Here is a 25,475-nt window from a genome sequence, read left to right on the forward strand (position 1 = left end):
GGGGTCTGACAAAGCGGTGAACATTAAGAAAATCTCAATCTTAATGGTGGTGGTGGTTGTTGATAAAATAGGGTTTAGGGGTGTGCAAGTAAGAATGCTAACGAGCTCTAAATTTTACATTATAAAATTTAAGGAACAGATCAAATTAGGACGAGACCTATTTATATTCATTTTAAAACTAAAACTAACTAAGGGTTCAAACAAATTGTAAAAATACATTTGGATCGTGATTCATTACCACCCCTACCCACAAGACCCCTGGACACGTCTCCAATAGGCTCGAACACGATACACAGGCCAACAACAAAAAATATGGTATCACAACACCGGAACAAAATATGGATACTGAGTTTTTCAATGATTCCCGTTGACCCCGAAGTAATTTTAAAACGAGATCAGTTGGGTTGGAAAGCTTATATGATTAGTTTTACATTCATATAAAGAACGCCGAAAATGGAGTCTGTATGTGTTCTGGACGTCAGTTTTAGTGCGAGCTAGTCCTGGACTCCGAGTTAGAGTCAAAGTCGAGTTGGACTTGTACTCTCGCTTGTTGTGGACGTCCTAACTTCTCTCATTAGTACCTAGACCCTTTCTAACTTATTGCTAGTCCTCTCCAAAGTTTCTAACATCAAAACATATATAACACCAAACGTAAACTTTGAAATACAGTTGATGAAGTTAGAACGAACCTATAGATTGAATTATCATGCACGTGCTCGCGTTATTAGTACCTCCATTATATGTATAGGGTGATGTGTCTGCTTGCTCAGCTGGGCAACAAGCTACCTGCATAGCAAGCGCAGCTATGAGTAAATAAAGCGATCCGGAGAAAAAGTGAACGTTGTTGAGCTCTGAAAATTCCTCCGTGTCAAACATCCCATCTTGGGATGCAGGTTTCAGGATGAACTCGGTAGCGAACGAAGTTTGACAAATTGACAATATAATAGAAACCCTTGCACGCCGGCTCCGACCAGCAAGATTGTGAAGGACACGCCCCCCCACAAGCAATTACAAGCCTGTCAAAAGAAAGAACATACTGTAGTTTGCAGCCATATATGATGTATGACGTGATTGGTTGGGCTATTAGGAAAAAAAATCAATCAATTGTAACTTCACGTTGCATCCTTAACAATTTCGTATAAATGCGCAAGACTATTTACAGGATCGGAGGTTCCCTTTTTCAAACACATCTTCCAACGGCGAGTAGTCTACCAGGCGACTTGTGGCTTCTTTCATCCGAGATCCCTGTCATCTCCCAGTCCGAATCACTCTGGTGAAGAAACTTAGGGTGTGTTTGGTTAACGGGTTGACGCGGGTTAGAACGGGTTCAACCCACAATAATTCCTGTTTGGTTCAAAAAGCTTACGAGTTAAGTTGGTTCTAGCTAACTGTATCAGCTTGTCCCCAGCAAGTTCCCTGAAAGTAAATACCGTTTCTTAGTTTTCAAAGCCCCCCATAGGGCCACAGCAACAACAAAACATATTATCTACCACAAACTTTTTTTTTCACTAAGCCACATTTGCCCTGTTGAAACAAAATCAACGCCTACACTCTTATCTAGAGCTTTAGACATACAACACGATAGCTATTTAACTACAACACACAGTCAAAGAAAGAGATGAAAAACTGATCCACAGACTCACTACAAAATAAGCAAGATTTGTCCTCTACTTTCCTTCTCAAACTCAGATTGTCACGAGTTAGTAGCTTGTTCTTAGACAACCATCACAAGAAAAAAGTGAACTCTAGGGGTATATTAAGACTCCAAACATACACCCGTATTACCTCTATGAAGTTAACGACTTTATAAAGTGTTTGAGAGTAATAAACCTCATTAGAAGTAAACTGCTAGATTAAGCAGTCTCCCTTGTGTTAGTAAAAACAATGGTACGGACCGGTTGAATCATCTCCTACCAAACAAAGATTCATTGATCAGAGTAAGTGCTGACATCATTAAGGACCTGTTTGGTTCTCAGTTAACTGTGTTATACTTAGGTTCTGTTTATTTCCTTCTAGAATTATATAATCCAGTTTATGAATTATATAAACATTTATTGATCTGCTTATGGATTATTATAACCTAGGTATATAGATTATATAATCCATCTAATAATCGGTGTTGTTTGTTTACCTCTCAATTTATTTAAGCTGTATTATATAATGTGGAGGGTAAACAAATATGGCCTTAATCTTAAAAAAAAAGTGAGATAAATTGTCACCTAAGAGGATGTTTGTTGATAGGATGTTTGTTTGAGATTATAATACATCTAGATTATATAATCCAACAGCTTTTGAACTAACAGATTATAACTCCAAACAATCAACAACTACCTTCGCACTAGATTGTTATCACAATGACGTTGCCTGATGGCCATATTCAGCAACTGTTGCATGAAAAAAAGATCGTATTTTCCACTGACCTTACATTAATTCGACCACTGTCAGTGGGCCACTGGGCTAAGTTGTTTTGAAATTATGGGCCCTAAGGCCAAAATTGGGCTGGTTTCTTGTACACTTCCACGTTCGAGGCGCGCGGCGAGCCGGGTTCTCACCAATTCGTCTTCTTCCACAAACTCCAAAACCCTAGCGCCGCCGCCGCCATGTCCTCGTCTCCGTCCCCGGCGAACCGCCGTCCCCGGGGCCCGCTTGCGCTGGGGCTGGAGTCCTCGGCGAACAAGATCGGCATCGGCGTGGTCTCCCTCTCGGGTGACATCCTCTCCAACCCGCGCCACACCTACGTGACACCGCCGGGTCATGGATTCCTTCCCCGGGAGACCGCGCAGCACCACCTCGCGCACCTCCTCCCTCTCCTCCGCGCCGCGCTCGCTGAGTCCGGTGTGGCCCCCGCTGACCTCGCATGCGTCTGCTACACTAAAGGCCCCGGCATGGGCGGCCCTCTCCAGGTCGCCGCCGCAGCCGCCCGCGCGCTCTCCCTGTTATGGAGGAAGCCTCTCGTGGCGGTCAACCACTGCGTTGCGCACATCGAGATGGGCCGCGCGGTCACTGGGGCCGTGGACCCCGTTGTACTCTACGTCTCCGGCGGAAACACGCAGGTTATCGCCTACAGCGAGGGGAGGTACAGGATCTTCGGGGAAACGATTGATATTGCCGTCGGGAACTGCCTTGACCGATTCGCCAGGGTCCTAGAGCTCTCCAATGACCCTAGCCCCGGGTATAACATCGAGCAGGTAAACTGTTCCATCAAATGCCAATTTTGTTATCCAATTGCTGTTGCTTAATGTTGTTTAATTCTAGCGATATGCACATAGATGCTGGTTTGTGTGAGTGTTTTTCTAGCATGAAGTATTGTCACCATGACGACTGCATCACATACATGTAAATGCCCTGGGTGGCAAATTGTTAGGGAAATGGTAAAAGTTATTAGTGCACCATGAGTATTTTATCATGAAAGGGTGTTTATGAGTCCTGGAGCTATCAGTGGAACTTTGGCACCTCTTGAACTTTTTACTGACCCTAGCCACTTGAATTTAATTGAAAAATTAACCTACATTACGAAATTCATAGGCAATTTAATTTATGCTGGCTGTACATTTAGTGGCTAGTTTGTTGCCTCCATCAAATAATGGAGTGTTGTACTTGTGGGCAAGATTACTTTTATACTCCCTCCGTTCCAAAATAGTAGTCGTTTTAGCTCTTGATTTTTATGTCTATATTCAAATGGATGAAGATGAATCTAGGCACAAATATAAAACGCAAACATCGACTCATCAAGTATTGTGTGAATCCAATAAATCTCTAAAACGAATTTTATTTTGGGACAGAGGGAGCATGTTTTGTTGAAACATAGCGATCATTTGATTATATTTATGTATTGAACTATATAATATGCTGGGCAGATCTTATGTAGGACTAGTTTTGTGTGACATTGCTTGCATAATGAAGGTCACCATAGATTTATTCAGTCTATGCAATCACTTATGTTTCCTTGTTTTCTTTTAAACTAACACATTTAGGTAGCCAAACACTATCTTACTCTTATTTTGCCAACTCATACAATCAGCCAACAGAACTTATCTTTTTACATACAGCTGAAGAACATTTATTGTATCACGGCCAGGTCAAATGTATCCAATGGGTTGTTTGGTCGTTTAAGCACTTTGACCAGTATGGGGTCATAATTAGCTTCATTCTATATATGTTCCTTTTTCTCAAACCTTTATTCGAATATTGAGACTAAATTTAGCTGACTGTCTGAAGTAGGGCTGCATGTGTTGAATGGTGTTTGGTTGGCTGTATGTGCTAAATTATTTGAGTGGTCGTGTAGATGGATGGACAATAAGCTTTTGAGCCCTGGAAGCCTTCACATTTTATCCCTGGATACATAGGGCTTGAGCTTATAGGATAATCCCAGGAAGTCCCCATTTGATTGGCCTATGTTAAGATTGAACTTCGACACTATTATTAACATTGTTGACACTATGGATTAGTCTGTGTGAATCATTCAAGAGAGTACTTCTGAAGTAGTTCCACATGGTATTGTTATCTACCATTCTACCTTCATCATTGTATTAGCTGTCACCATTAGCATTTTTCTTTCTTTCTTTTTTGTTTTGTTTTTGAAGACATTTTCACTTTGAAGCTTGAACAGATTTATGTTTTTGTACAACATGGCACATTCTTTTCTCATCCTTGAGTTTGGTTTCTTAATTTACCGTATTTATTTTCCTTGTCCAGCTTGCAAAGAAGGGAGAAAAATTCATTGATGTCCCTTATGTTGTGAAGGGTATGGATGTGTCATTCAGTGGCATATTGAGCTTTATTGAAGCTGCGGCGATTGAAAAGCTTAAAAATAATGAGTGCACACCTGCGGACCTATGCTACTCATTGCAGGTACTTGCATGCTCTTAAACTTTCCCCCCTTGTGGATAATAATTGGTTATGCTTTCTTGACAGTGACACTGATGAAAGTCCTAATTTCTCAGGAAACTATCTTTGCCATGCTTGTCGAAATTACTGAACGTGCCATGGCACACTGTGATTCAAAGGACGTTCTTATTGTTGGTGGCGTCGGTTGCAACGAACGTTTACAGGAGATGATGAAGATTATGTGCTCAGAAAGAGGGGGTAGGCTGTTTGCAACTGATGACCGCTATTGTATAGACAATGGGGCAATGATTGCATATACTGGTTTACTGGCGTATGCACATGGCATGACCACTCCCCTTGAGGAGTCGACATTTACACAAAGATTCCGAACTGATGAAGTTCATGCAATTTGGAGAGAGAAGGAGATGCCGGTGCTAAATAATACCCATTCAGATGCAATTGCTGAAGTTTCTAAAGATGAAGCCTCCATGGCAACACCAATCGTTATAGATTACTGAGGTACAATTGGCCTTTACAATTTTGTCTTGCTGCTAATGTTTTTTCATGATAGCTAATGCAATTTGGATTGTTGGAGACAATCGCTACCAATTACTCTCCCTCTATTCCAAACTAAGACATTTTGCTTTACTAGATGCATAGTGTTTGCTATGGCCCTGTTTGGAACCTCTAGAGCTAATACTGCTAAAATTAGTTGTATAGGTCAAACACCCACAACTAATATCCCAATTAATTGTTAGCTAACTCACAGCTAACAATTAGTTCATTAGCTGACTCAACCCAGCTATCAATTTGTTAGCTAGCTAACTAATATCTCTAGGGGTTCCAAACAGGAACCTATGTACTTAGGTGTACACTATGTCTGGATATATATAGTTAAGGCAATGTATCTAGAAAACCCAAAAAATGTGTCATAATTTGAAATGGAAGGAGTACTTGGCAATTCATGTGGAGTTGTGGATGATACGATGTTGGGTGTGATCCCACTTTTCGTGCGTTTGATTTTTCTACATGATGAATATGCTCTACAAATGAAGTTTTCTAGTGCATGAGTTTTACCTAGTGTGCAAACCATGCTGTTAAATGCAAAACTATGCATCTTTTTTTGGACAATACGAAACAGAAGGAACCACTATAGATTTTTTATGCTTCACTGCATATCCTCATGTGTTTTACTTCTGAGCAGCCGCAATCTGATGAGGTTGTTTCTTTTCTGTCAGACAGTAAAGAGTAAATGCTTGTACGGTAAAGCCTAGAACCACTCCTAAGGCTATCTCCAACTGATCTCCTATAGTCCTATCTCATCTCCTATCTCAAACTTCACTCTACAAACAGATAGTTCCACATCTAAATGTGATATCTTTGCTCTGTTTGGGAGAAGCCTCCTCCAGGCACATGGCAGGGGCTCAGAATAGTTGTGCTGTTGTATGAACTGCAGCAGGTAAAATGAACATGTCGTATGCCTGACATACCTGAAGATAGCTGACATGGATCAAACCTCACCAATCGCTGACATGGATCAAACCTCACCTATCACCTTAACATTCTAGTTAGTTACTTCATCGAGTGAACTTATTATTGTTGTAAACTAATAGACGCATTTCTGCAAAGCTAGCTTAACTCTTAAGTTACTCTTGTGATGGTAATCTGTTAAGGTTCTAAAGCAGCCTCTTTTGGATCGACATTGGATTCTTGGGAACGTGGGGAGTTATTTCGATTCGCATCCAATGCACATCAGCTAAGGTGGTGGTTTTCTGTAAAATATATACATTGGATTATTATGTGGGTGTTTTGTTTTGCGAGAAAAAACTACTACGCTTGTGTTGGATGCGAATTGAATGTCTCTAAATGTCTGGGTGCACAGGTTGATGCACAAGATATGTTGTCTTATAAACCCCACCCCAACTAACGTGTATAGATTGCATTATCCAGAAGCGAATGTCCTTGGAATGTGGACAATGGTTTTGTTATGGTCTTATTACCTTTCATGACGCTACGCAGATCATGGACACTGGATACACTTCTTGATGCAAATCTGATTCGGCAAGGATAGATCTTGTTCGTAGGTGTGTTGTACGTTGTCTACGGATCGGGTGTCATTCATGTAAGACAGACATGCGACTGGTAACGGGCCGTTAATATTTTGTGACATTCTGGTAGAAGATGCAGATCTGATTTGGAAAGAAAGTGGGTCTTGCTAAGTGTGTTCGGCTGTTGGGTACGACTTCCGTATCATATATGTTGTGACAGTTTGACAGAAGATTTGAAGAGTGAAGTTTCTGATTTGAAAAAAGTATTTCGGGTTACATATTTTTTGCTTAGCTCTAGTGCAAACACCCTCAACACACATTCACTGTGGAAGCTAGACCTACAACCTATATCATTAATCTATCTCACCTGTTGTGTATTAGTTGAGATTCTAATAAGAAACCAAAACACAGAGCAACACAACCAAATTGATGAAGCCTTCTTCTCATGTCCTCCTATGAAGAGGAAAAGATATAAGGGAAGAAGGCTTCTTAATACATAAAAGATATATGAAGCGAAGTATATGAAAAAACAAGTTATGGAGCACATTTATTGCCCCTTATTACTATTCTTGAGGTTATAAATGATTACAATGAAATATTCCAAGATGGATGTACCCTTACAACTTCAGATGCTGAGTGTTTCAGACACGTGTAAATGCATTAGTAATAGAAAAGTGGTCCTCTCCCCTCTGCATGAGCACAATTTCCTTATTTATAGAAGAAATAGGGTGATGTACAACTTCGTATAAAATTATGTTTGTGCCTTTAAAATCTATAGGCATGACCTATAGAATCCAATAGGGATATTGTTATATTTTCCTCCAAAAACGTGTTGTGCAAGTCTCCTTAATCCTCCTTTGCTGTTGTGACACCGTGTCGGTGTTTTGGGTCCGACCGCACACCCGGGGTTGCCCCTCAAGGTGCTTTTTAGGTGCAGGACGGTTTCACCGACTGTAGCTCGATGGTTCGTGCTAGATGCACGAGGAACAGTGGACAATGGTGTACATGTTCGGGCCGCTTTGAGATGCGTAACACCCTACGTCCTGGTGAGAATGTTTTTGTGTGGTGGATTACAAGGGAGCTCTCTAGTGCGGGGAACGTAGAGAGTTGGGGTGGATGGCTGAGTTGTGAGTGATTGATCTGAAGGGGTGCCCCCTGGGCCTTATATACTCGACCGTGGGGCATTACATGCAGATATGATAACAACGCGTGCCTAAGAAATAGTGAACCATCTGAGCCTATCCTCGTTTGGTTCCGTTGTACGGGGCTCCTGCGCGGGAAGGTCGGGTCACTGTTGTGATTACTGCTCGAATTTGTTGGGCCGTCTGGGCTTGCTCTGACTCGGCCTTGCGTCAATCCGTTCCACTGGTCGTTCCTCCCAGGCCCACGAGGGGATGACCTTACGAATTATGGGGCCCTTGGGCCTTTCGTGAGGTCTTTTATCCTTCTAGTGGACCCGGGGGATATCTGTCCCCCACACACCGAGCGCGGCATTCGATCCTTTTAGAACGTTTCATACAAGCTTTGGTGATGAAGCTATTATTCCCTTCTCGATGACGAAGTTGTTACTTCCTTCTTTATGTCACGAATATCTCAGACGAAGCTTACAGAGTTGACCCTGAAATAGACTTGGAAATGAATAGAACACATCAGTTTGAAGACCTTTGGCAAAAGCACACCCCAACAGTAGCCCCTCGCGGGATTAGTTTGTTCTTATAATAGGACAAAACCGCGAATAAGTTAAGATGAAGGAGGCCTTGCACCGAAGGTCTGAAAAACACCTTCCTTGAACACATTATCAAAAATGGACATGCTCAAATATGTTTTACAAAAGGGATGACAAGGAATGATTAGAGCGGTCCACTACACAACAAGTGACCGTCGCTTGACTCCTCGAGTTCTCTTTTTTCGGCTATATAACCATACCTGTCCCCCACCACGCGGGCATGGTATTTAATACTCTTGTCAACCTACTGCCCCTATTTAGTACTAACATCGTCAAACTTGGCGAAGTGGATATGATTCCACAACCACAGAAGAATGAAGTTGTGGCATTTAGATGCTTCTTCAAAGCTAGCCTTTGTTTCCCACTTCACAAGATGATTGTTGAAGTGTTGAAGAAATATGAAATATATCTTTATCAACTAACTTCAAATGCAATAATGATACATGGAGTATTTATATGGGCGGTTCGAAGCCAAGGTGCTAAGCCTAGTGTTGTATGTTTCTGCAGAGTACATGAGCTTCATTATCAAACAAAGATGACCGAGAAGGAAAGACTCCACAATGACTTCAGATGTTACAACTTCCAGTATTGGAAGGGTTCATTATTTTTTGTCCTCGCTTACCAAAGAAAATGGCCAAATACTTAGACGAAGGAAGGACATCAAGGACACCAAAGATACCTATTGAGATTCCAATAAGAAACCAAAACAGGGCAACACAGTTAAATTGATGAAGCCTTCTCCCATGTCCTCCTATGAAGAGGAAAAGATATAAGGGAAGAAGGTTTCGTAAGACATCAAAGATATATGAAGCGAAGTATATGAAGAAACAAGTTATGAGGCACATTCATTACCCCTTACTACTTTTCTCACAGTCACAAACTATCATAGTGATACATTCAAGTTATAAGAACAATATTCGAAGATGGATGTACCCTTGCAACTTTGGATGTTGAACGTTCTGGATGTGTGTAAATGCGTGAGCAATACAAAGGTAGTCCTCTCTCCCCTCAACATGGGCACTGTTTCTCTATTTATAGAAATAAGGTGGCATACAACTTCATATGAAATTATGTTTGTGCCCTTAAACTCAATGGTGACATTGTTATATTTTCCTCCGCAAAACTTGTTGTGTAAGTCTCCTCAACCCTTCTTTGCTCCTGTGACACCGAGGACGCCATTCGGTCCTTCTAGAATGCTTCGTCCAAGCTCTAGTGACAAAGATGTTATTCCCTCCTTGGTGACGAAGTTGTTACTTCCTTCTTTAGGTCACGAAGATCACATAGACAAAGTTTACATAGTTTACCATGAAACAGACTTGGAAAGAAATAGATTTCATCAGTTTGAGCACCTTCGGCAAAGGCACACCACAACATCACCTTAGCACGCAAGTTAGACCTACAATAGGGCGCGTTTGGTTCTCTTCTCAGGAGATGCAGCTGCATCTGTGCGTGCAAAAAACAGCGTTCGTTTGGTTGGCCGTATACATCGAGACAGGCCAGCACGAGACTTAAAGCAGTTCGGGCCTGGCTCGCATGAAACGCCTCGCGCGGGCGTTCGTGCGCGTGCAGGGCTGAGCGCGCAGGCGCTTAAGCGGCTGTTAATTCGTGCACGCAAATCGAGACACTTTTTTGTTTGTTTTCCGATTATATCTTTCAATTAAAAGATTTAATTACCGAACCGTTTTCAGATCTGTGTTCTACACATTTTTGCGAACAAAACAAGACCAGTCATGCTATATATTTCAAACAAAAAAAATACATAATTAAGATTAACATATAATTAGTGTCTATTAATACATTTTTTATTTATTTAATAATTTTTTAACTCAAGCAACAAGTATTCATGCAACCAACCAAACAACATCTCTCGTGAACCAGACTAAACACATGCAGACAACCAAACACACTCTACCGTATACACTCAGCCAGGCCAGTTGTAGCCTGGCTGAGCTAGTGCGAGCCAGGCTCGCCTGTGAAGCGAACCAAACGCCCCCTATATGTCTAGTTTAAGGATTTAAATTCACAGGTAGCACACCACATGCACAATACCCTCAACACACTCATACTCTAGAGCGTAAGCTAGACCAATAACCTATATTACTCTAGTATGTAAGCGAGATGTACAATCGATATATAGGTCTAAAGATATACAATTGAGAGAAATTGCAGTTGTGGCACAATATTATGACAACTTATAGGGTGCTCATACTCTATTGCACAAGCTTCACCAATAACTTATATTACATTAGTACGCAAGGTAGACCTACTACCTATATCTAGGATTAAGAATCTAAATTCGCGCACTAAAGCACGCCACATGCACCCCAACACACTCATACACTAGTGCATAAGTTAGACCTACAATCTTTATCATCCTAGTGTGCAAAGTTGAGCTAAAATCTATATCGAGGTCTAAGGATATACCATTGAGAGAAATAAAAGTCATGTCACATGCGTGTAGGGATGGCAATTTTACCCGCAAGTTCGGATATCCGCCGAATATCCGACCCGTCGGTTTCGATTTCGGGTACAATATTTCACCCGCGTGTCTTACCCGTATCCGACCCGAGGTAACATCGGGTCGGGTTCGGATACTGTACTTTACTCGCGGCCCCCCGCGGATATCCAAAAATATGCAAATAGGAGCCAACTGTGGCCCAACTGCAGGCCCAACTTCAACTAGCCCAGCCCGCACAGCCGCACTCCGCCTCTAACCCTAGGCCATCGGCCACACCTGTGACCTGCCCACCCAGGCACCCACCACCGTCAGCCTATAGGAGCCACCAGCCTGCATTGACTTCTCGAGTCCTCGACCAGTCGATCGAGCATATCCTAGGCAGGCCACGCCACGCCGCCATCGGTGTCTGGCTGCCAGCCACCGCCACCCGTAGGTCGCAGCGCCGCAGCACGGGCACAGCCGCACGGCTCCACGGCCCACGGCAGTAGCCCGCAGCAGCCAGACAACCAAACACATTGGAGGAGCCCCTGCCGCCCGGCCACCGCCAGCCAAGCACATCGCCGTGAAGCCGCTCTCCAGCGCCGTGTTCGTCGGTATGTCCCTTCTCCTTAGTCCCTCACATGTATATTTTCCAGTTGACGTCTCACTGACAATGGTCTCAAATAGGTGGTTCTCAAGTCCATCCATGGCACCTACAAGTGGATCCGGCTCCAGGAGACAAGCTAATTGTTCACTGTTGTCTTCACGTGGTGCTGCAACGGGGAGGGGGAGGGTGACCTCAAATCGGTCAACTATCAGTCGTGTTGGCGATGCTGCTGGTACACCTACACCTACGCCGAGTGCAGACCCATCAAGTGCCAGCGATGCTACTGCTAGTGGCACACCATCATCAAGTACCAATGCTCCACCTGCAAGAGCAACACCACAATCAGGTATAGATTATGTCATTGTGGAAGATGATGATACTGTTAATGTTGGGACGAAGAGGAAGATGAAATCTAATGTTTGGCTAGAGTTTGAACAAGTAACTGTTGGTGGTAAATTAAAAGCTCAATATAATTGGTGTAAAAAGCAATTAGTTGGAGATAGTAAAGCTGGTACAACTCATTTGCGTAGTCATCTTGGAAGTTGTCAATCAAGGCAAGTTAGAAAAGGATTAAAGCAAGCAACCTTGAAGTTGTTAAAGATGAGCATGGAGCAATAATAGTTGATAAGTATGTTTTTGATCAACAAGTTGCTAGGAAAGAACTCGCAATAATGATGTGTCCACGAGTATCCACTTTCAATGGTTGACCATGTTGGTTTTAGGAGATTTTGTGCAGCGTTGCAGCCTCTTTTCAAAACAATGTTTAGGAACACTATTAAAAAGGACATCTTAGATATGTATTAGGTGCAGAGGAGTTCTATGATCAATTTCTTCCAAAAGTGTCAATCTCGGATTGTTGTAACTACTGATATGTGGACAACAAATCATCAGAAAAAGGATATATGTCGGTTACAGTACATTTCATCGATGATGAATGGAAGTTGAAATCATTTCTTTTGAGGTAACTGTTACTTCTAGTTCATCTTTGTGGCTGAAATCTAGTTTCTTTGCTACTAACATTTATTACTGTTGTTGTAGGTTCATATATGTGCCCGCTCCACATATAGGAGAAATTATAAGTGATGTTCTTTATGAAGTCTTGCAAGATTGGCAAATTGAGAAGAAAGTCTCGACAATGACTCTTCACAACTGCACCACTAATGATAATTTGATGTGTTGCATGCAAGATAAGTTACCCCTTTCCTCTCTCATGCTAGATGACAAATTGTTACAAATGCGTTGTGCTGCACACATCATAAATCTTATAGTCAAAGATGGAATGAGTGTTATGGATGAGGGTATTGAAAGGGTGCGTGATAGTGTTGGATTTTGGTGTGCCACGCCAAAAAGACATGAGTGTTTTGAACGCACAACACAAATGAATGTTAAATATGAGAGAAGGATAACTCTCGATTGTAAGACTAGATGGAATTCAACCTACATTATGCTTAGCACCGCACTTGATTATCAAGTAGTGTTTGATCGCCTAGCAAGTAAAGAAAAGCTTTGTGCTCCTTTTAACCCAACCATAGAGGATTGGGAATTTGCTAAAAAGCTTTGTGGTAGATGCAACTGAGCTATTATCAGGAACCAATTATGTGACAACAAATTTGTTTTTCCCGAAAATATGTGGAATTTATTTGGCTATTGAAAAATGGAGAACTAGTGTTATCCCAAATGTAGAACAAATGTCTTCCTTGATGAAAGACAATTCAAAAAGTAATGGTCAGATGTGTGTGGCCTTATGGTATTAGCTACTGTTTTGGATCCTAGGTTTAAATTGAAATTCATGAAAGCTTTCTTTACCACCATTTATGGGGAAGAAAGTCCAATCACAAGTAGTGAGTTGTCTAGGGTTCAGAGTTTGTTGTATGAGCTTGTATTGGAGTACCAAGATCCTATGGAGGGTGTGGTAACAACTGATGGTGTAGGTGCAAGTACTAAGAATGTTGCCGTTAATGAAGGTGATGACCTTATGCTTGGCATATTTGATAAGTTCATGTCAGAGGAACCGGAAACATCTTCAACCTATATGCGCACTGAGTTAGATTTGTATTTGGAAGAGCCAATACTTCCAAGAACTCAAGAGCTTGACATTATTTCTTGGTGGCAACACGCGGGAATCAAATACCCAACTCTTAGAAAAATCGCTCGGGATATCATGGCAATTCCCGTTACAATAGTGGCATCAGAATCTGTTTTTAGTACGGAGGGAGGGTAATTAGCCCACATCGAAGTAGACTTGCTCCAAAAACAGTTGAAGACTTGATGTGTATGTAAGCTTGGTCTCGTGCAGACATGTTAGGTGATTAATCTTGTTTTATAAATGCACTAACAACTTGTTTGGAGGATGAAGAGGAACAAATGGTAATAGTGGTTTTGTTAGCAATTATTTTCTTTGCTTTGATTGACCGAATACTTATATTTACTTGTACATTTCACTATTTTTTAGGATGAACCAAATTGTTGATATGTTGAATGCTCTATAGGTTGACGACTTGATGTTCAACAAAGGTAAATACTTATATTTTTTTGAATCATTTTCTTTGCTTTGATTAACTAAATACTTATATTTTCTTTGCTTCAAGTGTTGGCTGTGCAGCCTGTGCTGTTGTTACTTGTCAAGCTGTCCAAGAGACCAAGACTCCAAGTGCTGTGTGGTTGTCCAAACTCCAAGACCAAGAGTCCAAGAAACGAAGACTCCAAGATCCTATGTGCCTGTGTTGGCGTCTTGGCCAAGACGCTATTTCATTCCTTACTGTTTTTGTTCTTTGCTGTCCAACATTCCTAGAGACTAAGATCATGTGTCCCTAGTCCCTTGCTGTTTTGTTGAATACTTTGAAGTTTGGTTAAAGTGTAGCTTCAAGTGTGGTTGTGTTACTACTATTATTTCTATATGATATATAGAAATATATTGTTGGAACACTTGTTTCATCAAACACCTGAATATGAGTCTTTGTGTGTCTTTAGATGCACTTGTTGCCCTAATCTTTGCTCGTACAATACTAACAAACTCCAGTTTCGGTCCACACGTTGTGTCTTCTTAGGGTTTAGCACTTTTTATAAAAGCTTTAGTGCCTTGATTCTAGTTCTAGGTGAGTCTATATCTCATGAGACGACCATGTTGTGAGATCTTCTATGAATAGGGGAGAACATGCATGTCCTTCCACATGATTTTAGTGTGGCATTCGTTGCCTAAAGTCTACACAGATGGTAGAATTTTGTACGGATTTCTGACAACCACTCGTAACCATAAAATTTAGAATAAGCTCTACATGATAAAACAATGAAAAATGCTAAGGATATTGAATTCTTGGCACCGCGGAAAAAATAAAACTTGACACCTAGTTCCACCTCTGAAGGGTTGTAATATTATTAATTGCATTTTGTTATATAAATTTAAAAGAAAACAAGATAAAAGACTTGATATAAAGCTTGTCTACACAGATGCTCGTTTGCTCAATAATAGACTTCGTATCCGGGTCTTGTCATCAGCTCTGATGGCACTGCTAACGACCAATCCAAGGTTGCAGCTATTGTTTCCTAGCTCAGTTAAGGAATTATGTAGCTATCTTATCATAGACTAGCTAAATGATTTGCCAAGCCAAATTTTAGCTACTTAATAGCAAAATAACTCTTCAACAGTAGCCATCTGACTCGTCAAGCTATTCGACTCTCAAAATTGGATCCCTCACTAGCTAAACTTGGCTAGCCACTCTAACTAGCCATACTAGATACATAGTCTGTTGAAGTGAGATGCTACATATAAGGTGTAATATTTTTAAAAGATAAATAGAGAGTCAAATAAAGAGTCACTTGGAGATGCTCTTAGGCTTGCTAATTATTTTCGGAAATTCAACTGAAATTTCGGTTTTATCAATAAACCGTTGACACATCTTCTTTAAAATTCCTTAGGCCCGGTTTGGCAACTCAGTTTTTCAAACCACATTATTATAATACCATGGTTTAGTAAGACCTCGTTTGGTTAGAGAGACTAATCTTTAGTCCCTAATTTTTAGTCTCGTTTAGTCTCTATTTTACCAAACGGAAGGACTAATGCAGGGACTAATATGCTTTAGTCTCTAGTCCCTCATATGAGTATAGATGTCCAAACAGTGCGGGCCGCCCGTTTGGCCCGTGGCACGACACGAATTTAGCCCGGTCCAAACACGGCCCGACACGATCAGTTACGGGCCCGGGCCGGCACGACCCGTTTAGCGTGCCGTGTATGGGCAGCTACCGCGGCCCGCGTGCTTTGGCCCGGCCCAGCCCGATATATGGGTCGGCACGACGACGACCCACTATTTGACAACCCAATTCACATGTGCGCAGGACACATTGGCGCAGCCGCAGGCCCAGATAACAAACAAAAGCCCGATGCCGAGTCCATACTCCAGACGCAAACCCTATCCCTATCCAGCTATCCCCGACGTAAGCTCTCGGTCTCTGGCGGCGGCGCCACATTCTCCTCTCCCCGACGCAAGTCCCGCGCGGCCGCGCCCTAGGTCCAGGCGTCCAGCTTGGCGACGCAACGCCCAGACGTCTGCGCCTCTGCGATTCGGGAGTCCCGCACGGCGGTGGGCCGGTGGCAGAAGCCTTCACGCTCCACGCCGGCGAATACTCCGCGGTCCGCGCACGTGCTCGTCAGTCGAAATTTCCGGGGCGACGCCCCTGATCTCCTCCTCGTGCTCGCCTCTGTGATTCGGGAGTCCCAGAAATTTCTTGCGCCTTCATGCGACGTCGGAGGCCCGAAGATCAGGAAACCGTGGCATGTGAGAAGGATCATTTCCATGGACCTCACCTCAACGGCGGACACCGGATGGCAGGGGCATCATCTGATGATCATCCATTCATCCGCCTGCCGCGTGCGCCGCCGGAGATCAGGAAGCCGTGCTCAGTCAACACTCTGCAGGCCACCAATTTGGGCACCCGGTTGTGGCAGAGCCAGCGAATGCGGAGCACGGCCGACTTCACTAACCCTGCTAAACTGTTTGTATACTTTAGTATACTATTTATATACTGCTCTACTGTTGGTTTGGGCCAGTGGCCGGCCCGGCACGTTCAGGCCCACTGAGCGAACGGGCCGGCCCGGCACGATTTACCTATGCGTGCCGGGTTTGGGCATGTCTGTAGGCACGTGGGCCAGCACGACCCGGCCCGAAGCATCATCGGGTCGTGCCTGGCTCGGTCCTATTCGTACCGGGCCGAAACGGGTTCGGGTCGGGTCCGTGCCGGGTGGCCCATTTGGACATCTATACATATGGATGCTAGAAGGGATTAAAAGACAATATTTACTCCAATGGCTCTTACCTAGAAAACTGGTGTTAAACAAGAAAATGATATTTCGGTGTTTATGTGTTTTATTTAATGTATTTAGAATATGTTTAGTCCCTACAACGTTCAAACAGGATAGAGACTTTAGTCCTATGACTAATGAAACTAAACGGGGCCTAATTGCTATGACATGACCATAGTATTTTTTAGGACCTATTTGGCAACAAAATATACACAGTTTTGATCAATTCATGACTTAAATACAAGGTCAATTCAAATGCATGTATGCATGGCATGCTTGCTTACACGTCCGCAAGAACCGTCCCTCTCCACAGAAGCAAAGCAGCAGCGTTTCGCATGAGTTAAAAAAACAAAACACTCCATTTCACATGGATTTACAAAAATACTCCAGTTCTACTGCAGCTTGTCAAGTAGCAGCATTTCGTAAAGCAGCAGAGCACGGCGACGGGCGTGGTAAAGCAGCGGTGATGGATTTGGCCTGGCACACACATCAGCAGGCAGCAGCAGCGTAGCTGGGCAGGGCTAGCGACTTCGCGCGCACAATGTAAAACTTGGATGCAGACCCAAGTTTTATATACTCTAAAAATACTGTAGTATTAACAATATCTATACTACTCTATAAGAACCTAACATAGACCATGGTGCACGGTTATGCCTCCTCACGGCGCATACGACCCAAACGTTAGTGTCTCCCTTATTTCACGTGCGCGCTCTCCCCCCACTACCCCTGCACTGCATCCGCATGGTCCTAGCCGCAATAGGCCATGGAAGGAAAAATCCTGTCACAGAAGGAAACACATCCCCTCGCCGCTATCCACGCCTCGCAGCAATCCAGCACGCAGGAATCCCATCGCCGATGACCTGCGCGCGCAGGACCACCCCGCCCAATCGTTCTTTTCATGCACCGCGGATGCGCCCCGCCCATATCCTCCGCACCCAAACTCAATCCACATCTCGCTACCATGGAAGGAATCGCAACCCAATCCTCTCGTCACCATCCAGTGCACAGGACCAACATCGGCCCACATCCCATCGCAAGTGCAGGACCACCCCGCCATCTCATTCTTCCCATTCTACACGCCAACCCCGCCTGGATCTTGCGATGCTCGAGTATAAGATGGAAGACACCTCTCTGAGCGCTCAAATATGAACACCACACCTCTCTGAAACACAAACAGACTTGGTTTACAAAATAGAGAACTACTCGTGTGGCTATTCATCTGACAATTTCATATTTGTGTTTCTAAGTTTTTTATGTATTTCCTTTTCTCTAATTGACTGTAGTTTTATCATCCGTGCAACCTTTCCGTAAATAAATAGAGTTTTAGTTGTAGTTGAATCAATATTTATGGGCAATGTGTCCTGCACGACATTTTGTATATTGGGTGTACCACATGAGCTATTTTAGCACTTGTCAGATTTTTTATTTTTTAAAACATCAGTCACTCAAATCTAAACACCACACCTCTCTTCACAGACATTAATATGATATGCAGTATGGTGTCCAGAGTTTTGTCTAAAAATATATCTACCTGACCTCAAAATTCATGGTTTCCTTTTATATGAAACTGTAGTTCCTGTCAGATCACGACATTTATATGAAATTGTAGACTTATCCAAAAATTTTGATGGTTCAAACTATGTCTTATATACCAGGTTAATCCGTTCAACGTGTTGTCGTTCCTGTCAGATCACGAAGATTAACCTGTTCAAGGTGATCCAATCCCCCTAGCCATATCCTTTGTCTTATTAGTCCATACTTCTATACACTGTGTTGTTTCAGTTCGGTGTCTCTATCCTGAACTTCTGTGTATGTGGTAAAGTACTCCCATCTAAAACCATTCTTAGTCTCGGTAAATTGTTGAATTAGGAAGAAAATATGTTGCGACACAGTTGTCTACCTTCACACTTTTATGAATTGATTTAAGGGTGTCACTGTTTTCCCAATTCATCTATCAGTCTGCTATACAAATTCGTGATCTTCCTTTATTTTAATTGTGAGTCAACTATGTCTATCTTCACACTTTTGTGAATTGATTTAAGGGTATCACTGCCCAATTCATCTATCAGGCTGCTACACAAATTCCTGACCCCTCTTTATTTTAATTGTGAATTGATTTAAGGGTAAGTTGTATTCCTCATCCTTTTTTTAACATAATTCTCTCAGTCACCTTGTTGATTTTTTCTGCTACTGTTCTCACATTTTGCTTGACCTTTCACTTCCCGGTATGAAGCAAAACTCTTCCCTGGCTTGATCTATCGAATGAAGCAGCCAAAAATCGTGCTGCTGATTTTTGTTTTCGACAAGAGCTAATGTTAGCAGCCGTTTCTTGAGTCCATTATCATTAGAGTACATCTCAGTTTTTTTCTGATCGCGTTAGAGTATGTCCAACCTTTTCTCTTTACAGGTGAGAGATGAGATGTTGCTTTTGAAAATATCTATCCAGTCCTCATAAAGTTCATAAAATCCAGCAATGCTAAGTACATGGTAATTGCTAATGGGCATGACTAATTAGGGTATGCTATTCAAGTATGTGCCTAGTTGTTGTTGTTGTTGTCCCCTTTTTATCGTTTTGTTTCCTGATTTCGACAATACCATTACCTGGGACGCTCACGAAACTTATATAATATACTATCCTTCTATGGAATCAATGTTGATTAATATTCGCTACATATTTATCATTGTTTATTTTTTTATCAATGACAAAACACATGTACAATCTTATATATCTTTTAAGATATGTAAACGTCCACTTTTTGTGATGCTAATAAAAGTATAGAATAACATATAATATTTTGTGCAGTTCGAGGAATTTATTATGAAAATGGCCTAGCGTAGCCTAGCGCAACTTTCAGATCAACGACTCCATACTCCCTGTCAACAACATGTTTTTACCAAGTTGACTGGCCTGTAATACAAGATTCTATAGGAATCGGGTTCCGTCAACCAAACGACCGGCGCTCTATCCCGGCATCCTCACCATCCTTCGTAAAAAAATGCACAGTTTCCCAAACTGTTCCTACTTGCCTTTCCAAAATAGTCGATAGTTACTCCGTTGATCCAAAGACCGAAGGCCTTATGTCTGCTCTTGCCAGCAACCCCTCGACCATGCCTAGTTATTATACACTAGAACATGAGGCGCCCGCGACGTAGAATCAGTAGAATGCTAGCAGTTGAAGCCATGAAAGCATTATCCAATGCGACAACTGTCAGTATGTAGTTAGGGAGAATGCACATCCTAAAAGCTCAGTTCTCAGAACAAACATGGGAAAAGAAAGCAAAAACCAATAAGATTTGTTCTGAGCTGCCACTTCAAAAGTGAATTGGTGGAAGTTGGAGCTCTGTGAAAAAGCATCACAACAAGTCAAAAAGACAAGAAGAGTCGAAAACAGATGACAGCACAAGCAAAAGAAAGCATAGACATACCGCTATACAGGAAGATAGAAATCATGAGGTGTCTCAAGGAATTGAAGGATCTAGTGCAACTGCGCAAGTGATTCAAATATTGTAGGCTCTGATGTTGTAATACACCCTAAAATGAAGAGGGCATATATATTTATCTCAAGAAGTTCAAAAGTTCCAAAATGAAAGAAGTATTTGATGTATCAACAACAAATCCATTAAGCGTGTGTCTGGCCTAATTTAAACCAGCCTGCCAGAGTAGAAAAACAATTCACATCTGCACTCTCAACATACCTTTCAGTAACAAAAACAACATCTAAATCATTCAAAAGAAAATATGAGAATGACAAAAGACATTATGTTGTACAGTTACTGCACCAATACCTCCTCTGCAGCAACTCTTCCAAATATAATCTTAAGTTACCCACTCTAATTCTATCTTTCTCCTTGGTTGTAAGTGACCTTCCTATCTTGTCTTCGATAGAAGCAATATCTTCCAACTCTCTTGATAAGATGATCTTTATGACAACACAATAAAAACATTAGAGACCATGTGGAAAAGTTTCCTGGTTACATTACACATATAAGAGCTTTAGGAGTTTGGGATCGTTCAGTGCCTACCTTAATAACTCTTCCATCTGAAAGCTGATAAAAAAAACTAAACTTACAGTAAGAAAAGGAACATATAATAAATGCAACAAGTCATTTAAGACAACAGAGGCTAAACGGAGAATGCAGTTGATCCCATACCGTGCATGTTAAATATGATAACTATGTACAAAGTTCAGCTCACCCTGAAGAAGCCAATAATTAGAGCTAAGATGTGAAATCTATCTAGATGGCCTTTGAACCATTACCTTTATGTTGATGCATTTCAGGTTAGAGACATAATGCAGTTTTTCTTATCTCTCCGCTAATTATTTCGGCCACAGCTTCGCCATGTCATTCCATGGCAGTTTTCGACATACATCTTCAGTTTTAGCTACAACAGTATATATGAGTGGTACATGTGCTGCTCCAACTCTGTTTTCATTGAAAAATGTAGGAGTATCTACAAGCAATTTCCAACTACTCAGGAACAGAGCACATTGCCCATATTAGGTACTTCTAAAAATAAATGTTAACACATAGTTGATGCGCTTCCAAGGGAGGATTAAACGGGCATCCTGTAGGCGCAACTACAACAACAGGAATAATTGATATATATCAGTACAAAATATGCATTTAGTTTGACCATATGAAAAATTACAGATGCCACCAAATTCCTCATTTGAAAAATAGAGATCGGTAATGCCATGTATAGAACACCGTATACTTTGCAAGCACAAATTTACGTTCTTCTAAATACAAAAAAGTATTGTGTATTAAATGGGTACATCATCTTTTTCGGCCTTGGAGTCACCTTTACTATCCGGATCCCAGATGTCCAAGGTCTTTGCTACAGAATCATTTTCCTATGGGATAAAAGTAAACAAACTCATCACCTAGCAAGGGCACAAGCAACAAAAATAAATTAAAGACAAGGCGACACAGAGCAAGCAAAGTCGATGTCATCGGTACAGTCATGGCTGCAAGGACCCTGGTGGCTAAGGCGATAGCCTTCGCTGTGGCCCCCATGGTTTCGCTCGCTGGTTCCTAGTTCTCCTCCGTAGCGCTGCCAAGGATACACACCATCTGCATCGACTTCCACCTCCGTGAGTTCGTTGCCACCAAAGGATTTGGTGAGGAAGGCGAGGCTAGATGTGGGACAGCGCCATTGGCTTCTCTGTGTCTCGCTTTCACTTTGGTAAGGCCGGCAGCCCAGGAGGGAGAGGAGACGACACTCCGTGGGATGCGACTGTCGCTTGAAACCTTCTCCGACTTCAGATCTTAGAACTGGGCGAGGAAATAGAGATAGCTAGGTACTGCTGGTCACTTCTCACCTCTCTCTCTATATCCATCTCTCGCATTAAACTCGTGGAGAGCGGCGAGCGAGCCGGAGGTGACGGCGCCGCCGGAGTGGATGGCATTGAGGAAGGGCCACATCGCAGCAACAGGGAGGGAGAGGGGGAGAAGTTGAGGCAGCGGAGCGTGCGGAGGGAGGTGACTGGACGGGAGATCCGCACGCGGATCCAATGGAGGGCACCGGTGTCGGGTGTCAAAGGCTCCCGTCGCGACCTAACGGAGAAGAGGAAGGCGCCAGGGTGGCTGCGACTGCGAGTGGGACTGAGAACAGGAAGGCGTCGGGTGGCTGCAAGTGGGACCGACGGAGTACGCGTGTGCGGCTTACGCTGGGAAGGCTTCGGTCTCACTAAAGCTGGGACCCACGGAAGATGCGTCGCGCAACGGATCGACGCAAACCCACCGAATGCGGGGAGGCGCCCAAAAGGCTTCGGGTTTTAATAACTTAGATTACAACAAGGTATCATCCATTTCAAAGGGAAGATTTTTGTTGGCAACCACCCTTCTGTTTAGCGGTCGATTATCTCAGCTTTTCATGACAGTGCTTGTGGGTGGGCACTCTAGCATTCGAGTTACCTTGTGACCCATTAAGCAGGGTCGACACTAGGCTCATGCAACAGAGGCGACTGCCGGGGGTCCACTAATGAGAGGGGTCCAACATCTAATAGAATAGTAGGGGCTACTGTTATGTTGTTGTCCCGTTGAATTGCACAGAAGCGAAAGAAACACCGCACGTCAGGCTAGAGCGCTGTTACGAAAAATTTTATTTACGAGAACACATCTGATGTTGAGATCAATGATTTTTATTCAGAATTAAAGGTGTTACAAGTGAGTTTGCCAAATTATTCAATTTCAGCGCCTAAGATTCTAAAGCTGTTGTAGATACAAATTGCTATCCAAATATTTCAGATGCCCATCGAACTCTCTTAACTGTATGTGTGACTGTGATTCGGTTGAAAGAAGTTTCTCAAAAATAAAATTGTTGAAGAACTATCTGAGATCAACCATGTCGTAAGAAAGGTTAAATGAGTCGACTATGTGCTCTATCGAGAAGGATATCTCGAACACTATTGATCTCTCAATACCGTCTTGATGATTTTGCATCAAGAAATGCTTGAAGAATTATTTTGCATGAAAAGCAGTGGATGTGGTGTAGGTTTATTCTTCATTAGGGTGCATTCATTTGTTCCGGAACCATCACCGGGAACCAATCCAACCATGAATGCTTATCTAATTTTTATTAACTTTGATCACCTGGAACTATTCCTAACCTCAATCCTGAAGAAACGAACACACCCTTAATATAATCATATTAGCTCTAAGGTACAATATATTGTTATTTTGGTCAAATTTATTCCTTAATAATTACTAGACATGTTAAATTAAATATATCAATGTATTTGTTTTTGTTTGGTAAGTAAAATTAGCGTGTATATATATATATAGGGCAGGTATAACGGGAGCCCTGGGCTTCCAATAGTTAAAGGAAGCTCAGGCCGATCACCCCTGCAACCTGGTTAGAGCATCTCCAACAACGTGACCTATAAAAATGCCCTATAATTTGAAAATGAGTATATTTTATAGAATTTAGGGCACCAACAAAACACCCCGCTCCAACAGTAAAGCCCCAAATCTAGATTATAGGGCAGTCCACTACGGTGTAGTATATTTGAGTCACTTGAGAGGGTGCCCTATAGTTTTTTGACAAAATTTTATGAAATGGGACACTGTTGGAGTAGTTTTTCCTGTGTAGAGCCCTATATTTCAATTTGAGGCACTAGTTTGAGGCATTGTTGGAGATGCTCTTAAACCCAGCGCACCGACTGGACCAGTCTGTTGGTTGCACCACCCGCGCCCACGTCTGTGCGCGCAAAAAAAGAAATGCATGCATGAGTCAAACACGTTCTCTTGCATGCGCGTAAATTTAGGAAAGATATGTTTGGTGGTTTCTATTTTAAAATGCTTTATTTTCTCCATAAATTTAGGATCGCTGCAATAGCCATGCAGCTAGACTCGTAAGGACCATTTTATGATATATACTGCTACTAAATATGCTACCCTGTGTAGATAATTATGCAATTCGGTATACCGCGTAAAAATCTGTTACCAGCTGCATGCACACGAATTTATGATGAAAATAATGTGCAATGAAAAGAAATAAATTACACGCATAGAAACAAAAAATCGTATTTAATGTTTTATTTCCTTCATAAATATAAGATCCCTCCAACAGCCATGCAACTAAACACATTAAATCTAGTTTATGATATATACTGATACAAATTATACTACATGGTGTAGGTATTTATGCAATTCGTTACACTGCGTAAAAAATCCGGCATGTTGTTCACTGGTGGACGCATCTCCGGGTTGGAGCATAATAACCTTAAGTTTTGAGCATAATAACCTTAAGTTTTGAGCATAAAATCACTCAATTATAAGCGTATATACCGAGTCAATGTGATAGGTTGATAGCTCTAGTAGGTTGTTATTACGATCCTATTTTTATGGCAGATCCGAAAAACATGGCATCCACATGCATGCGGTTATACAGATCCAAAAATTATGGCAAAATACATGCATGAGTCAAACACGTTCCCTTGCATGCACGTAAATTTAGGAAAGATACGTGTGACGATTTCTATTTTAAATGCTTTATTTCCTCCATAAATTTAGGATCGTTGCAACAGTCATGCAGCTAGACTCGTAATTATTATTTTATGATATATAGTGATACTAAATATGCTACACTATGTAGATAATTATGCAATTAGGTATACTGCGTAAAAATCTGTTACCAGCTGCATGCACACGAATTTATGATGGAAATAATATGCAATGAAAGGAAATGAATTGCATGCATAGAAACAAAAAAAATTGCATTTAATGTTTTATTTCCTTCATAAATATAGGACCCCTCCAACAACCATGCAGCTAAACGCATTAGAACTAGTTTATGATGTATACTGAAATAAATTATACTACACGATGTAGGTATTTATGCAATTCCTTACACTGCGTAAAAAATCTGGCATGTTGTTCACTGGTGGATGCATATCCGGGTGGAGCGTAAAAACCTTAAGTTTTGAGCATAAAATCCCTCAATTATAAGCGTAAATACCGAGTGAATGAGAGATTGATAGCTCTAGTAGGTTCTTATTACGATCCTATTTTTATGACAGATCCGAAAA

At 42.0% G+C, this 25,475-nt stretch overlaps 1 protein-coding gene across 9 annotated transcripts; it reads left to right on the forward strand.

Moving 5' to 3' along the window:
- Nucleotides 1-2,463: 2,463 nt before the first annotated feature.
- On the forward strand, nucleotides 2,464-14,586 carry LOC100273984 (O-sialoglycoprotein endopeptidase). 9 transcript variants are annotated; one of them, XR_002262601.3, is made up of 6 exons: nucleotides 2,464-3,188; nucleotides 4,696-4,851; nucleotides 4,944-5,346; nucleotides 9,109-12,606; nucleotides 12,684-14,159; nucleotides 14,234-14,586. XR_002262601.3 is itself a non-coding variant. In XM_008649366.4 (5 exons), exons 1-3 carry the CDS (start codon nucleotides 2,601-2,603, stop codon nucleotides 5,343-5,345), a joined length of 1,146 nt encoding a protein of 381 aa, XP_008647588.1. In that variant the 5' UTR covers nucleotides 2,464-2,600; the 3' UTR covers nucleotide 5,346; nucleotides 14,135-14,159; nucleotides 14,234-14,586. The 9 variants fall into 9 exon arrangements, 5 of the variants coding, with proteins under 5 accessions (XP_008647588.1, XP_008647589.1, XP_008647587.1 ...); XR_004849934.1 differs by having other exon boundaries at nucleotides 14,248-14,586; XR_553950.4 differs by lacking the exon at nucleotides 9,109-12,606 and having other exon boundaries at nucleotides 14,098-14,159.
- The last annotated feature ends 10,889 nt before the right edge of the window (nucleotides 14,587-25,475 follow it).

This window comes from Zea mays, chromosome 6, assembly GCF_902167145.1.
Source record: "Zea mays cultivar B73 chromosome 6, Zm-B73-REFERENCE-NAM-5.0, whole genome shotgun sequence".
NCBI classification, from domain to species: domain Eukaryota; kingdom Viridiplantae; phylum Streptophyta; class Magnoliopsida; order Poales; family Poaceae; genus Zea; species Zea mays.